Source organism: Homalodisca vitripennis, chromosome 7 (assembly GCF_021130785.1).
Source record: "Homalodisca vitripennis isolate AUS2020 chromosome 7, UT_GWSS_2.1, whole genome shotgun sequence".
NCBI lineage: Eukaryota > Metazoa > Arthropoda > Insecta > Hemiptera > Cicadellidae > Homalodisca > Homalodisca vitripennis.
This window is the reverse complement of record NC_060213.1, coordinates 127,186,871-127,205,256: the sequence shown is the minus strand read 5'-3', so window position 1 is coordinate 127,205,256 and position 18,386 is coordinate 127,186,871. Positions and strand designations below refer to the sequence as shown.

The window sequence follows — 18,386 nt, the reverse complement described above, 5'->3', positions numbered from 1 at the left end:
TAGATTTATCAATTATTTTTTTTATTCAATTTTATTCAATGACAAATATGTGTGCAAATTGCAAGGTATGTGCATGTACTTAAAACCTAACCATCTCTCAAGTTTTTAAACAACTAATTTTTATTAATATCGGTTATGCGATTTGATTATATAGATGAATTCAGATTTTTTATTTGCTCAATTCAGTGTACAAATATATTCTTTGTTTGAAGTTTGTTTTTGACGATGGAAGGATTTTGAAGGAAACAAGATTTTTCTGGACATCGTTCAGTGATACAAAAAAATCAGTAACACTACGTTTAGAGATCTGTAAAACTTCCTGCAGATTTCGAAACGCAGTGTTATTGATTTTTTGTAACAAATATTTTGTTGGAGCAAAATTTGTTTGCCATGAGATTCAAGAGTGAAGGTGGTTTATCTTTTCCTAATTCCTCAAAAATAACATTTTACGATTTTGAAAATTGGAAAGAAACATCCAACTGCTCCAGCCAAAGCGAGATAAACAATGGTAAAACAATCACGATACATTCCATGAAATCGAGGAGTTGGAACTCCGGACCTGATAAACTCTGTGCACTAAGATAAAGAATATTTCGGAGCAGGAAGAAACTGGTACAATTTCCTGTGGAGATTTTAGGGAACGAAACTTGGTTGAAGGAATTGTGTGATACTCTTGGCATCAACCATGAACGAAAAGAATAGCCAATTCCAGTCCAGGTTTCTTTACGTCTGTGCTTGCTAATAGCATTTGGCACAGAGAAGACCCCTTCCACTCCAGTTGTCACTGTCCACAGTGAAGTAGGCTTAATGGGTGTGTTTATGTTTGACCCATCAGCGTATATAAGGAGGAGTTCAAAAGCCTCAAGCCCCCTCAAAATTTTGAAAGACGAAAATTAAAATTGCACCCACTATTTTGTTTCCAACTAGAACACATTTATGAGGCCCTCAACAATTTTTTGGGAGATGATTCCAGAGCCCCTATTTTTGGGAGGTATTTTATACCTCCTAAACTGTCAAGTATGTTAGTCCCCCCTCCCCCAAAATAATGTTCTATATACACTACTGCTTTTACCCAAGGATCGCAACAGTTACAGCTAATGATGCAGCACACCAAGATATATATTGGATTACTTGACAAAATCAGTTTTTCCTGTATCCAGTTCAGCAGTGGCATAGCTAGGATTTGGCTTGGGGGGGGGGATGAATCGGATTGAAGAGTATATCACAGCAGGTATTATAGAATAAATCTAAAATTGTATTGATTAGATCGGTCTAATTCAAGTTGAAACATTTAACTACTGCTTTCATACAAGTTAAACTGATGTTATACAAATATTTTATTTATTTTTTATGTCTCTGATCCCCCACAGTCGATTAGGCCACTGCAGAACAGGTTCTATTGAATATACAATCCATCCATAAAACAACACTAATTATTGTTTAACTCTGATTTGATCATGATTTTGTAACACTCAGTTGATGTTTAAAATACATTTTTTTTACTTTGATGGTTCTAATTTTAAGTGGTGTGTTTAGGGCTGCTGAACATCAAAATCTCTTAGTTTTGATCTCAAACAAGAATACACAATAGAAGTTTGTCTCATTGATTCAGAGACATCCTTTATGCTACACTCACATAGCTCCAGGACAAGAGCTAAACTTTGTAAAATAGGTAAAGATATAAGATAGGACATGAAGCTAATAGAAAATGTTAATTAATTGTTCCACATATTAATCTGATCATTAAGATACATACTGTCAGGAACTCTGAGACTAATTACACTTAATAAGTATAGACACCTGTCTCACAAAGTTTACTACATTCTATTGTAAGTATCGCTAAAATTACTCTTGTATTCATTACTAAACAAACTTTCCTTCAATTACCAGTAATTTTACAAATACACATACAATTATTTATAGTCTACTTAGAAACCTATCTCATTCTGTGTAATGACTGTAAGTATGGTCATATTGTATCAATCTTGGTTTTTTTAGAATATGGGTGGTACAAATTTTACTTCCATGTACTCACTCTGACGATTTCATTTTAATGTATGGTTTAGATAAAAAGTAAATATGTAAACTATGATAACTTAAATTGGTGGTCACTGGCAGAAATTAATACAAATGAACTTATTCTCCATTTCTTCCTTTCATTGTGTAACTTTGTAATATATTAAAGAAAATATTTATAATTTTAAGCTTTTAAAAGCTTATAGTTTATTCTAGAGCAGTTTCTTTCTCTCTTGACTTCTTTGTTATCTGATGGCACAATATATCTTCTTCAATTTTACTTGTTATAGCAGAGATTTCATTCACGTAGCACAGACAAAATGATAACCAGTGGTATATTTATTGTTTGGGGTTTTTTGAGGTTATAAAAAAACATTCATAGTCTTCCATTAAAAAATAAACACATTCATAGTCTTCCATTAAAAAATAAATTTTACTTTATTTCACCAATTACAACGTTGGTTGGAGTTATTAAAATAAAATTATGCGCATAAACGCTAAAATGCATAAAAAATGTTATAGTTGGCTAAACATCAAATTTCAAAGTAATCTTTTGGAAACAGTGTGAAAAATAATTGGAAATTTGATTATTGGAAAATACTTTGAGTTTTACTACTAGTTGATAATCTAAAGAATAAAATAGTACACAGATTTTTAAAGAGTACTGAGAAAAATACAGAAATTGTGGTAAGATTTTGAAGCTATATTTATATTTACCATGGATCTTTTCTATATTTGGGTAATTACAACTAAAGTACAGCTCCAATGTTCAAGGCACATAAACATGCACAAAACCAACAAACGAGAAAATAATTCTACAATAACTTCTACCACATACTAACTTTTAAACAAAAAATGTTCAATTGTACAGAGATATACATTATGTATGGTAACAAAATGTGGGTACCAGAAAAGGTTTAAAATCCAGTGGTTAATAATACTTCATAAATAATTACCATTACTTGAAACAGATATTTGTTTTTGTAACATTTATATGTCGCAAAACGACGACAACAAAAAGTTAACCTTTTATATGCAATAACTTTTATATTGACTCTGTAGCAATGTAATACTAAATATTTTTAATCATTCCTTGTATTATATATGTCACTTGTGTATACGATCCAGGAGGTAAATCTTTTCTCTGTTTTCAAATATTATTGCTGGTTCTTTAACAAAAATACAGTAAAATTAAAATGCTGTATTATTTGAAAAAATTATAAACAGTTTCAATAACTGAGTTGTACATTTGAAATGAGACATTTTCCAAACTCTCCTCCAGAATTTTAAATGGTTCAACTTGCCTGGAGGGCTAAAAATTTTTAAGTTCCCTCTTCCACCCTGTGACTAGTTCAGCCGAAAAACACACAGTTGAAACTGACTAAAGCAGCACCCCATACGTCTATATGTAAGCTCATTATATCAGACTTTTATATGAATATATATCAAATTATACCATAATTACAATAGAAACAACACAGTAAATATTTGTTTTGATGAGAGAACCACAAGAAAAACCGGGAGGTTGCAACTTGTAATTTTTTTAAATCTTTTAAAGTTTAATATCATTCTTATTTGACAATAGTCATGGTTGCGTAAATGCTACCAGTTTTAACAGAAAGCTAATAGATTCCACCTATATTGTTAAATATTTAGCATAAAACATATTTGGGGTGAATTTATAAAAATGTGGTTGGGAGTGTGGAAATGACTTCTATTTGAGGAAGTTAGAAGACTCTCCATTGGCTCCACAGTCTAAGACGTCATGCTTTGGATTTGAATTAGAGATAGCGCAGGTTCATATCCTGTATGTGACTTAATAAAAAACTTAAAAAATAATAAAAATGTAATGCAAAATTTCAGACAAATTCCTGTAAAATTTTTCAGCATCATTTAAAAGTTTTTTTTATCAATCAGATACTTGATATAATTCTCTGATTTTTTTTTAAATGTATCTACACAACACAATTAAAATGTTTTTCATGTTACATACTTCAATAAAATATTTACAAAATTTTCTTTTATCCACTGGCTTTGGAAGAAGCTTCTTTAAATATTTGCGTACGATTGAGAGCTAAAAGAGCAACTGTTTTAATGGGATTATGCTTACTGTGATGATGCCTACAAGAGAATCGCTGGCCAAAATGGTAGAGGTTTCAAAATAGAAAAGGAAATGATACAATGATTGCATAGACAATGTAAAGCTTCTTCTGGAGCCGATAGCACTGGAAACCAAGCTACCATGCACATTGCACAATCTGATCCTTTGATACTATGGCATTCATCAGATTTACCTTTACTAGAAACTGGTGTTGTCATTAGGAGCTTAGGTGCATTTTCAAGTCTTATTATAACAAAACTTAATCCTCTAATTACTTGTCATTTATCCTACTTTTATTTTTTTAAGAAAATTAAAAAATATATTACTAACACTTATCATAATTTCCATCACATGTAGTCTTGAAAAACTTGAAGGAAGTAAAATAAATGGTTTTTTCACATTTTTTTTATTCGGTCGATAAACACATATTTATGTCAAATAATTTAAAATATATTATATATGATGCACAATTTAATACTGAATAAAATTATATACAACAGTTGGATAATTGCTTCAAAATAAAAATTAAAAAAAATATATATAAATTACATAAATGTGATTTTCCCCAGATTGCAGCTGTATGTCGTATGATTTTGCAGTATTGCCAACATAACAGTATTTTAGGAATAACAGTTTTATATATGTATATATTAAAGTATCAACTGAAGCTTTAATAACAGCGCCATGACAATTCTCGTTAATATGTCATGACCACGACACGTAGCGTTTCTAGGTTTAAACATTCACTGTTTTTTTGTTTTTTAACTCAATACTTCTTATCTCGTCCAACCTGAAGTGCTCATGTGATCTGAGCTTGACATTTAGATACTAACTCAAGGGATGTTTTTCTTTCTATGTCAGCAGTATGGGTTAGTACCGAAGCCCACACTGATGGCTAAGGAAACTTTTGATAGGTACTTCTCTGATCATATAAAATTTTCGGCGTTTAATTTTGGAAACAGCCGAGAATATCAGGCTCCCTTCCTGGCTATATCCATGCAGTAAGAATAAATTGAAGTTATTCTTAACGATAACACTAGATTGTGTTGAATGGTTTGGTTAAAATATATTAACTTTCAAAGCAAACGTATTCCTCATCTCGCACTGGATTACGAAGAATAAAACACTCATCATCTAGAATTTAGACAGTACTTTGTAAAATAAATAAAAACACATCACTTATTATTCACTTTTACGCTAACAGAACTGTTTCATGGTGTTTCAGGTATGGGAAACATGTATGTAAGTTGTATTGTTTGACTGATCACAACAAAACACAAACTTAAAAAATACAAACATGAGATCCAAAACTAGTAACTCTGCACACAGTATTTTTAGAATTTTATCCATCTGAGCTATTTTGGATAGGTAAAATCATTGCATTCATGAAAAATGGTTGTATGCATTTATTTACATATTATGTTAAACCAGTTATAAAATGTTAGTATTGTACACATGGACTAGTGGTGGTGTGAGAGTTGCGTTTGGGTCTCATGTAGGCGAGAGAGAGTGTATCTTACCTTGTGATGTGCCGGCTAGGCCGTCAGTTCCTCCTCCTACATTGTGACCTTGGTTATTGAGCCCTGTAGGAAAGCACAAAATTGTAAGGACAACTTTCAGTGACACTGTCAATGTTATTGTTATCTGATATTATGTTTCCCTAATGCAGAACATGGAAAGTGACTTTTCTTTGAAAAAGTAAACTTCTCCACTATAAATAAAATTACTCAAATAAAAATGTTAATTATTATTTTTATTAATTATTTAAACCTGTAAATTGGTTTTATGAAATTAAATATGTTCCATAATTAGTAATCAAACTTCCATGTCAAGAAGTAAAATTTATTTTTTAAGGAGTTGTACGGAACACAAAATGGTTATGAACGAAACTTTTGTAATATAGTTAGTTTCTTTGTATAAAGCTTGTTGACAATAGATTAGACAAATAAAATATAGATGTGTTTTCTGCATCAAATTTTATGGGGAAAACAATTAAAATCGATTATTAAACCAATCAAAGAACAAGTTATGACAATTACTATTTCTAAAAAAAGACCACTTATGGCAGAAATAAGTTTAATGAAAATAGCTTAAAGAAATTCAAATCAAATTTAAAGGAGCATTTAATTCATTGGCATTACATTTACCTACTTGAGTAGTTTTTATGACTCAGTTGTTATAACATTGTTATTTTAATTAATTTTTAAATTTTTAATTTAAATCCTGATATAGTTTTACTTTACTTATTTAGTTTTAAAAAATGACGCTATTTCATGTACCAGCTGTGCACGAATAAAAAAGAGAATTTTGATTTGTTTTGATTTGACATATAATGATTGTGCTTTTATGGGTTTCCTACCAAATGCATCTCCACAAAAAGATCTCATTATATAAATAAAAATATATTGTTTTAATGAAAAAAACCAGTTGAGAATCATTTTAAATTGTTTATTTCAAAATTTACATGTTTTATTACTAATAAATAAGAAAACAGAACTAGTATATAAGGTAAACAGAACGAGTATATTGTGAAACTATGTAACCACCTTGTGTTTGTATTTGAGGCAAGGAGAAAAGGAGACCCTACCACAAGGAGTTGACACTCTGCATACACTGGTGTATTTTACTTTTATGGAACACAGTGATCTACGAATTTACTGACCGAACTATACAGGTCCAATATAGTGTCATGGTATTAAAATTTCAATCAACTATAAATAAAGAATATGTAATAAAATTTAATTAAAAGAGTGCTTTTATAATTTTTGTTTTTTTATTAATGTACAGTGAATTTTAAGTAACAATATAATTGATATTTTTAAATAGATAAAAATTTTCAAAATAACTTTTTAGAAACAGAGTTTTTCCAAAATGAAGATTTATACTAAAACAACATTTATTTTTGTATCGAGAATACTTTCTTTTGTACTTTGAATGAGGAGGGATCTAAGATGTAGATTAATTAAAGATTTTATTTAGCTATTAACTTGTGGCTGAGCCGAACCTGCTAATGAGTCGGCAGCAAGCGCCGCAGCCATGCTGAAGTTGAACGAAGCGCCGGCAACAGCAAACAGCTTGCTGTCAAAGTAGTTCTGTTGGTGACCACTGTGTGCGCTATCATCTGGCTCAGTGGTTACTATCTGTGGCTCGCTCATCACGGCCGACTCGTTACTGTCGTCTGCCTCCCCTCCTCCCCCTCCACCACCCTCTGCTGGTTCTGACTTGACTGGAGCGTGACTGTGGCCCTCCCTCTCCTCCCGTCCCTCCTTTTCCCTCTCTCTATCCCTCTCCCTCCCCGGTGACGCTTCTGACGAGTCGTTCTTTCTCGCCGCCTTTGCGGGATTCGACGTCGAGAAGTCCATTGGAGGTTCGGATTCCTCCTTCTCTTGGTGGTTGCTCGAAGGCTGTGGCGCTTGCAGTTCTGAGTTAGTTTCTGTTTTTATTTTCTTTACATTGCTTTCCTGAAATCAATCATCGTCAAAATCATTGAAGTCAAAGTCAAAACATTCTTTATTTACCCATGTACATTTTAATACGTGAAATAGTGTACACTAGGGAGCTTTTGAAAACTTATTTGTAACATATATTTTTTTTCTTTTAATTATAAACTACATTTTTTGTAGAGAAATTTCCTTTTCTTTCATGTGCTAAATGAATGCGGTATGTCCTTTTTTTATATTCGTGATGCCTAAATTAAAGAACAGAGCCAAATATGCACAAACTAAAAATTGTTAAAACATTCAACTCTCTAAAATGTTGTTTTACTGAATCTCGTACATTAAGTTTAAGGATGGCTCTCAATGCTTTTTATCTAGAATATTATCTAGGCTCTTCTTAGATGCCCTATACAGCTCAATACCATAAGATATATGAAAGTGTATATGGACAAAATTAAATAATTTCAGAATATTATGGCTGCATAAGCGTGAAATTTGTCACCAATTCTCATATCCAAGAATCAGGTTTCTTAAGCCTGCTTTATCAAGATTTTTAAAATGTTGGTTTTTTGTATATTTATAAGAAAAATTATTTGCATCACAAAAATGTTCAGTATAGTTAAATTTTTTTTTATGAATTGTACAAATTCTTGTTGCGTCTTTGCTGATACTATAAAGTTAGCGTCATCAGCATACAAACATACATTGTCTGGTGCAACATAAATGAGAGATTTGGGGTAGACCTTTAAAGTAACATAAGAAAAGTAAGGGACCGAGAAAAGTTCCCTGAGGTATACTATCAACAATTGGTAGCAAATCAGAAGTTTTGTTTTTGTTTGACATAAGTAACTTCTACAAATTGACTTCTCTCAGAAAGATATGTCTTAAATCATTTATATATTACTCTTCTTCCTCCAATGTCATGCAAATTTTTGAGAAATTTAGCAACGATTTGATGAAACCACAAACATTAAGTTGCTCAACAAACTAATCCGCATATAATAAAGAAACAGAAATAATATTCTAGTAAGTTGACTTAACCTATAATATTCTAAAGATATTCTTCTAGAATCTAAACCTATCTCAGTATTTAATTAATGCAAATATTATTTATTGTTCTGTTTAAAGATTTAGAAATATTTGTTAGTTTAGATGGTTATTTTCCAGAAGCTGTTACACCATATTTACGAAAATCTACAGACTTGTTGAAAAACTTTAATATTGAATTTGATGCTGCCTTCAGGGTAAACATAATGAGAATTTAACCCTTTGAGTGCCAAGTATTTATTGAGTGGGTATACTGATAAGTGCCAGGTATTTTTCTAGTGGGTGTACCTAAAAGTGCGAGCCCTTTTTCAGGCATTTTGCAAGGTTTTACTAAAAAATTCACAGTTCGATTATAATAAGCTATCAACATGATTCTTTTTTTATTTTTCTCTGAGAACTCTGTTTAATTAACATAAAATAACAAAGTTACCATAACACTAAATTTAGGAATACCAAAAATGGACTTACCTAAAAAAAATTCAAAAATATTTTTTAATTTCATTTTTCAACCAAATTATTATGACCAAAAAAATTTATATCCTTTTCTTAGTCCATATCACTGGAAAGTGTATGCAATTGTCTGTAAATCTTGAAAAATTTATATTATTATCTTCAATAATGAGTAAGTTATACAACTTTTAAGAAACTATTGTCACATTGTTTCTGGTAGCTATGGCAACCAAAAATGTTTATATGTGAGTTTCATAATTTAAAGTTTTATCGGAAGTGTACTATAACAATTTATTTTGAAAAGAACGATTCTTCACAAACATTTCAATATGATATTATTTAAAAATATTAAAGGTTACAATTTTTAGTGACTTTTTCCTGAACGTCCGGTAAAATCGGACGTCTACACTTTTCGGCAAACTTTTGTCGTCCGGTAAAATCAGACGTTGGCACTCAAAGGGTTAAGGAGTTTTTTTATAAGAAAAATTCATTAGTTCAACAAATTATAGTAGGTATTTATTATTCAATCCCTGTTTTTCTCCCTCTAATAATTCTATATTTATCCATACTGTTGTACTCCAATCATGCCAAAACACTCTATTTTATTCACATGTCTGGTGGTTTGTTGTAAGTATGTAAAGCAATAGAAAATATGACCTATATAAAGAAATCCTCTAATCAATTTCAAGAAAAAGTGGGTTGCGTGTTTATACAATGGAAATCGGTTCTTGATTCCTGGTGCTTACAGCAGAACCGAAGTTTGTACCAAAGTTGTACAACTTTTGACTCTCAACACTTTTCCTTATCTTCGTTTATTCATGAACGGCACAAATTGCATGAATTTTATTACTGCAGATACTTTAAAATTACTTCACAGCACTACTATCGCTGAGTTCTCTTAAATCGCTTAAAACATTTTCCAGATTGACAAACAATAACACAATTCCTCTGACATACTTGAATGTGAATCTAACTCAAGTATGTCACGACAAAAAATGGTGTTATCTCTCCCACTACACAAGAAAAGGGACATGTATAATTTTCAACTAATCCCCGTAAATTAATCAGAAGGAAATTTAAATATTACTTAGTTCACTTAACACGTTGATTATAGTACAGAGGACCACACCCAAACCTGCTTGGGTGTTGCACCTGGTAGCAAACATTATTCTGATTCTTGCGTTATGTTATGTGGTTTTGTAGGACATTTCAATCATTCAATTGTTTAGCATGCTGGTTCATCAATACATGTAAATCATAATAATCTTAGTATCCATACTCGTTTACAATGAATGTATTAACTCATTCAATACCAATATCAGTATATATGGACGTCACAAATATCTGTGTTAAACTCCAGCAACAGATTATATGGACGTTCACAAATTAACTGTTTTAAAATATAAAAGGCAATGAAATTTTCATTTTTATTCACAAAATGATCACAAAGAATAAATATTTCTAATAAAGTTGCAAACTAAACTTTATACAGTATTTTATAAATGGGATAGAATGTATGGTATGTACTGTAATTCCAAATGTATTATCACCTGTAATGACAACACTGCGGTTAATTTTTGAATAAGCGTTTAAAACCCACTAATTTTTAATATTATTTTTTACATGATACCTTTTTTATATGTTACATAAGTGCTTTTTGTTTAATTTTGGGCATATTTTTATTTTTTACTTTTGCTAGTAATGTAATGATAAGTAAACTTACAATTTCTGTAAAACTTAAAAACTTTGAAAGAAACCCTAAATGTTACGTATTTACTGAGATACATTAATGACATTTGATGTAGTTGGTTATCTTTAATTCTCCTTTAATATAAAGTAATAGGATGAACTCATGAGGACAAATCCAAAAATGGGTTTTAGCCAAGTTACGTTTGATATTATTCATAATTTAATGCACGAATAAATATTTTTCACTGTTATTATAATTTAGAGTATTTTATGCTGAATAAAAAGAAAATAAAAAGTTGAATATCGGTTGTAAAACAAGTAAATAATTACTTTTCAGAAATGTCTGCAAAACGGGTAAACTATTGCTGGAATTTGTATCAGATAGATTGCAGTAAATCACTGAGATTTTAGGTGGATACTTTATCAAAGGTGACTGGGATCGAAAGGGTTAAAACAACCCTTATTAAAGAAAAAACAAATCATTTCACACATATATCTGTCCGAAAAAAGACAATTCTTTCTGGATTTATCTATTCTTATCTTATACAAACCCTACTTCATGGAGGACATCACAATCTTAACAAATTCACAAATACATGTACATCATGCAAGTTTCAAAACTATTGCAAGTATATAAATACATGCACATATGTTATAAAACTTAAAACTAATCTGTTACTCTATCCTCGGGCTGTTTGACAGCATCGGCCAGCCTTGAGAATAGCAGTACATCCTCGAAGATATAATAACACTGATTGACCAGCTAAGTTTAGTTTTAAAACTGGTTGTATGGGCTAAATTCATCAGAGACTGAAGGAGCTTCTCAAAAAACTTTGTACCTTGGCTTGGTTTCATATAATTTTGTACGGTGTGATTCAGAAAATGTGCTTCCATAGCGACTGTCATAAGTCGATTCTAATAGCCTAGTGTCGAGATTAGAAAGAATGGTTTCTGATATATAAATTAATGGAACAGTTAGAAGTTTGTTTAACCAGAAATAATTTCTGCATTATAAATTGTATTATAATATTTTAAATATCTGATCACTCTTTCATTTTTGTAAAATAAAGATTCATTGTAGAGTATGATTGAATATATAATGTGTAAATAGAAGAAAACATAATAACAGTTTAATGAAAGTTGTTTATTTTCTAGAGTATATTTTAATGAAAAGTACGGTTGATAATTTGGATGTGATATAATGTATGTGTTCCTTCCAGTTCAGCAGAGAATCCACTTTAACACCTAGAAATGTACATTTTTAACACTTTCACTGCCACCTACTAATTTTAACAACTTTCTCATACTGCCTCCCGTTTTAATGATTTTTTAAATAAATATAATTTTTTAACAGGGGGTGGTTGTTTTTTTTCTACATATTTCAGTCAAGTTTACCTGGTTGTCTGTATTGTCAGAGGCCGAGGGCCGTCGCTCTCTGTGCCTGTGGGAGGGGGTGTTTGTTTGTTTTTCTACATATTTCAGTCAAGTTTACCTGGTTGTCTGTATTGTCGGAGGCCGAGGGCCATCGCTCTTTGTGCCTGTGGGAGGGGGTGTTTGTTTGTTTTTCTACATATTTTAGTCAAGTTTACCTGGTTGTCTGTATTGTCGGAGGCCGAGGGCCGTCGCTCCCTGTGCCTGTGGGAGGGGGTGGTGGGGGTGCGTCGGTAGGCCAGCCAGTTGTCTTCCCCTGCATTAGTGCTATCCCTGAACCCCGCCTTCTCCGTGGCCTGTAACATCGTGTTTGGTCAAGTCACTACGAGTGAAATGTCTAGGTACATTTATTGATAATAATTCAACATCAAATTCCCACATTGAATATCTCTCCAAAAGACTATCTCATGTAATTTTTGTACTGAGATAAATAATGAAATATGTGCCTGAAAGCTATGTGCAATCTACATACTATGCATTCTTCAATCTATAATTAGGTATGGTTTAGACAGTACTAAAATCAATAAAATTCTCATTCTACAAAAGAAGGCAATTAGGATAATATCACAAGCACAGCCACTGGACCATTGCAAACCACTTTTCATTAAATTACAATTACAAACTGTTATTAATTTATATATATTTGACAAATGTAAGAAATAAAAACCATCATTTAACAGGGAAAAGCTTTGAGTAATTCATTCACTTTTGAGTAAACCACTTATTTTTTTCAACTGATATGTAGATAGGGATATAGTCTTCCGGAACATAAATACAAATGGTACAGAAAACTCTGTAGATCCATTCATACCCACCTTATATCATTTATGGTTAAGCTGAATTCTTACTATATTTAAATACTTAATTTTATAAGTAAATCACATACTGTCATCTAATGTACAAAGTTGATGAATCAATCGTAACGATTTTCATCCTTTGATAAAGGAAGAGAATCAAATTATGTATGGACTTGAATAAAAATTCAATTATAAAATAATAACATGTGGGTATGAGTTAAATCTTTATTTCTTCATTTCGTTTATTGCAAGTCCTCACCTCTTCCCGGACCTCGGACTGTTGTGTGAGCCCACTGACTCGCAGGACTTCTGCCGTTTTGAGGAACGAAGGCAGTGCCTTCTGGTGGACGTTGACCTCTCCATGGTAGATAAACTCGACCAGGGCATGGAGATCCTCGAATATCACATCCTGCAGGACAATTACTGGGTGCTTGCAAGGAGTGCTCTGGAAAATTGATAAAAACAATAAGAAATAGAATAGGGTCCAAACGAGATCCTTGTAGTAATTCTGGTAATTCTGTTTTTTTTTAAATATCAGCGTAGCAATCCTGGTAATTGTGTGTGTGTGTGTGTTTATTTTTTACCAGCAAGGTTCTAGTATAACTTTGTAAATCTTCAATTGATGATCAAGAACTATTTTTTTGAACACTGCACAAGAGACTACATTCATTCTCTTTTGGATGAATATTTAATACACATATTGTATGAAAGTATTTAGGATCAAGTATGATATTTTTATTCGGTCATACACTCAGAAGTACTGTTTTTATGAAAATATCTTCTTATCAGATTAATTAAAACTAGTTTGTGAATTTTAATTTAAAGATTTATATCATTTTAAAATCCTATTCCTAACTTATATATGCAGTTTTAAATGTCATAGTTATAAAAAAGTGTAAACACAACACAGTATAAATGCAAAGATAACTTCAATTAATGAATATAATTACATTTTTTTTACAACTTTCATATTTTTGCTTTGGTGAAAATAAAAGGTAACTAAAGATATTTCTAATATTTACATAATGGTCTAGATGATTATAAACGGTTTGATTATTTAAATAAATAACAACTTGAAATTAAGGTAAGAAGTAATAAAAAATTGTGTTGACAAATAATAAGACAAATATAAGAAGTCACATACGTTATAAATTAAAGAACTATTAACGATGACTTCCGTTTGCGGGAAGTTCTCTGACCTTAAGCAACTCCCTGAAGTAAGGACTGCAGGCGGACAGGACGACTCTGTGAGCCTTAAGGCTCTTGCCATCGCAGGCCAGAGTGACGTCCACAAAGTCCTCGTCATCCCTCAGGTTCTCGAAGGCAGATGTGATGCTGGACTGGTAGTTGTTCCATCGCAGGCAGAAGTGCTGCAAGTCACCCATGGCCCCTGTAACAAGCATGGAACTGTGTTAAAACATGTATAGAGCAATAGTTTTACTACAAAGATTTTGGCAAGAAAAAGTGTAGCATGGGCAGAGGGGGTAGCATGGGCTTAGATCCAGACTGAAACTGTCTTTAACACTTAAGGAGGCCCATCAATTACAACAGTCATCTCCCGCAGTAGGCTTGACTACCCTTGTACCCCAATATCTCAACATTTGCAGATAGGGATATACCGCTCCTGGACGTCTAAATGGTTACCCAGATTTAAGTGACATTGGTTGTGTTATACTGAATGTATGTTCTAAGATTAACTCACATAAGGGTTAACAAATTAAAAATAGTTTTTGTTTGATAATCCACACTGCACTCAAATAGTATTTTAGTTTGTTTTAAGTTTTTGTAACAGAGCTTTAAACTTTAATTATAAACAAATTCTCATAAGATCTCAATCTCTTCTCATGAGATCTCAATCCCTTCTCATGGGATCTCAATTCCTTCTCATGGGATCTCAATCCCTCCTCATGTGGTCTCAATCCATTCTCATGGGATTTCAATCCATTCCCATGGAATCTCAATCCCTTCTCATGGGATCTCAATCCCTTCTCATGGGATCTCAATCTATTCTCATGGGATCTCAATCCCTCCTCATGTGGTCTCAATCCATTCTCATGGGATCTCAATCCCTCCTCATGTGGTCTCAATCCATTCCCATGGAATCTCAATCCCGTCTCATAGGATCTCAATCACTTCTCATGGAGTCTTAATACGATATGGTCACTAACCCCAATCTTACCTATCCTGTCACTCCAGAAGGAAACGCAAAGTCCCAATGGGAGGTTTCTCAGCTTCTTGACGTATATGAATAAAACAGAATGTTTGAACACCTCAAAATGCCTTACCCTGACTGATCCCCACTCTGCTTTAATTTTCCATAATACAAGGGCTTTGAAACTATGTATGAAATGATCTCTTAGCAGTAATTTGATTCTTTTCACTAAATGGTTTGTTTTCTTAGTGCCATTACTTGATTGAAAACAAAACTTTTACCTGCATGTTAAAGGTCAGTTCATAACTCTGCTGAGAGCCATAATATTTTTGTATTACAAAATTGTGTTTTTATTACCTGAGCAATGTGAAGCTGTCTGCAATTGGGTAAGTCTGAATTTTTTCATCTTTGTGAATGTCTCTTGGTATATGTCTGTATTCTAGGTTTGTAACAATATAGTCTATATCACGTAACAGTTTTGCTCCAATGGAGTTGTTATAAACAAACAAAAGCGAATAGGCGTTCTCACAGAGAGGTGTTCTCCACTTCTAAATTAGTCGAATTGAGAACACGTTGTGCCAAAATTACCTACAACTTTCTTGTAAAGCATGTACTTTTTGAATATTCCAACAATGAATTACAATAAAGTTTGAGATTTTATTTGATTAACCCACGAAAACATATAAAAAGCGTTTGAACACGTATAAATTATATCTTTAAAATAAGAAAATTCCAATAACCCTACCAGCCCGCTCTTAACTGAGTCTAGTAGCACAAAGAAGTGAATCTAATAGAACAGCTCAAGATTATTATCTGTTCCAATGAATCTTTTATGGATTCCAATAAACAACTGATAAATGAAACAAACACTCCATGGAAGATAAGATTGTGCATAGAGAGAAGGTCATCATCTTCGATATTCTATTTTTGAACCAGAACTCTAGGCAGAATGACTAGCATGTCCACTCCATATTTGGCCAGGTTGATTACCAAATGTCATCTTACTAATTAGATCCAATCACAGGATGATATTATTACTAGTCTCATCTAAAGACTTGTTTATGAAAGTTAAGATACCTGTGACCTTTTGGTGGCAGGCTCTATACTGATCACCAGTGAAGGATCAATAGACTGTTCTTATTAAGTATCCTTAGTTGAAACCTTGGAAGTTGCAGTTGAAAACCCAGTAATGGCAGGCACACCTTTTTGCTAGTTTTGCTCACATTTTAAAATCTGTAGAATCATTGAGATGAAGATACACTATTGTACGTTCTCTTGATAAGTACATTACAGCCAACATTTAGACAGATTTTCCTGATCAGTACCTTACAGCCAACACATTTATAAGAATTTTCTTGATCAATACATTACAGCCAACATCTATATGGATTGTCTTGATCAGTACATTACAGCCAACATCTATACGGATTGTCTTGATCAATACATTACAGCCAATATCTATACAGATTGTCTTGATCAGTACATTACAGCCAACATCTATATGGATTGTCTTGATCAGTACATTACAGCCAACATCTATATGGATTGTCTTGATCAATACATTACAGATAACATCTATACGGATTGTCTTGATCAATACATTACAGCCAACATCTATACGGATTGTCTTGATCAATACATTACAGCCAACATCTATACAGATTGTCTTGATCAGTACATTACAGCCAACATCTATACGGATTGTCTTGATCAGTACATTACAGCCAACATCTATACGGATTGTCTTGATCAATACATTACAGCCAACATCTATATGGATTGTCTTGATCAGTACCTTACAGCCAACACATTTATAAGAATTTTCTTGATCAATACATTACAGCCAACATCTATATGGATTGTCTTGATCAGTACATTACAGCCAACATCTATACGGATTGTCTTGATCAATACATTACAGCCAACATCTATATAGATTGTCTTGATCAATACATTACAGCCAACATCTATACGGATTGTCTTGATCAGTACATTACAGCCAACATCTATACGGATTGTCTTGATCAATACATTACAGCCAACATCTATATGGATTGTCTTGATCAGTACCTTACAGCCAACACATTTATAAGAATTGTCTTGATCAGTACATTACAGCTAACATCTATATGGATTGTCTTGATCAGTACATTACAGCCAACATCTATACGGATTGTCTTGATCAATACATTACAGCCAACATCTATATGGATTGTCTTGATCAATACATTACAGCCAACATCTATATGGATTGTCTTGATAAGTACATTACAGCCAACATTTATACGGAAATAGTCATTTAAACATTTTAAATAAGTATTTTCATAGTATTCACAATGAAACTAAATAAAAGTTAAAAACAAAATTTCCTAAGCTTTAAAAGAAATGCATTTATATTTTTTTAAGGTACACAAAATGTGGTGTAAAAATGGATTTTTATGTAAAAAAATAAAAAGTTCCTACATTTACAAAAACTAATTCAATTTTTTCAAAAAACGGTAAAATTTTGCAGGCAAGCAGAAGTCACAAATCAGTTTTGTATCTCAACTTTACATATTTTCACTGTATGTATTATGTATTATACAAATTCAATAAGCTGTACATAAAATTAAACAGCAAAACATCCCAAATAATCTTATATATAATACAGTATGACCTATTTGAATATAACGTCCAATAGAAAAGATTTGATTAGGAAGGTGACTGCAAAAAGACAAATACTAGATAACATAATTATTGGAGCTCTAAAATTTTTCCTCACTCAATTTAAAAAAAATCGTTTTGAATTCCCATGCACTTTTTGAACTGTGGTATCTCTAGTGATAAACTTTGTATGGCAGTATTGAGTCCTTGAAACTACTGATAAGAGCTTGTATAAATGTGCAGCTTGCTGTCTGAGAGTAGTCTGTGACCTCTCTTATCACTGTGGTCTCATGCACACTTAACAGTGTATTGGCTGTGGCACTAACTTCACTGGCGTATCTAGGTGAATAGCACCATGGGCATCTGTTAGCCCTCTGCAATAGGTAACAAAATACTGTGAAACAATGTCTCGCTACACCATATATGTTGTATGAGTACCATCAAATTGGGTATATACATGAGTAATTCCAAAACTTAAAAAAACTGCCTTTTTGTTTCCAAAGACAAATTTGAATTTCTAGGCAAATAATTCCCTTTGAAGGTTGTTAATAAGCTAATCTATGAGGGCAATATGATTTTATGGTTGGGAACACTGTCAGTTGATGTTAGCAAAATAACAAAGG

At 32.2% G+C, this 18,386-nt stretch overlaps 1 protein-coding gene across 4 annotated transcripts in view; it reads right to left on the bottom strand.

Annotated features, from left to right (window-relative positions):
• Positions 1–18,386, bottom strand: part of LOC124366288 (broad-complex core protein isoforms 1/2/3/4/5-like) — a 133,908-nt gene that overhangs the window by 25,121 nt on the left and 90,401 nt on the right. For all 4 annotated transcript variants that reach the window (XM_046822705.1, XM_046822703.1, XM_046822701.1 and 1 more), the window contains 5 exons: positions 14,168–14,358; positions 13,228–13,413; positions 12,330–12,467; positions 7,122–7,578; positions 5,638–5,700 (listed from right to left, as the gene is read on the bottom strand). In XM_046822705.1, the coding sequence (XP_046678661.1) occupies positions 5,638–5,700; positions 7,122–7,578; positions 12,330–12,467; positions 13,228–13,413; positions 14,168–14,358 (1,035 nt within the window). The remainder of the gene's footprint in view (positions 1–5,637; positions 5,701–7,121; positions 7,579–12,329; positions 12,468–13,227; positions 13,414–14,167; positions 14,359–18,386) is intronic.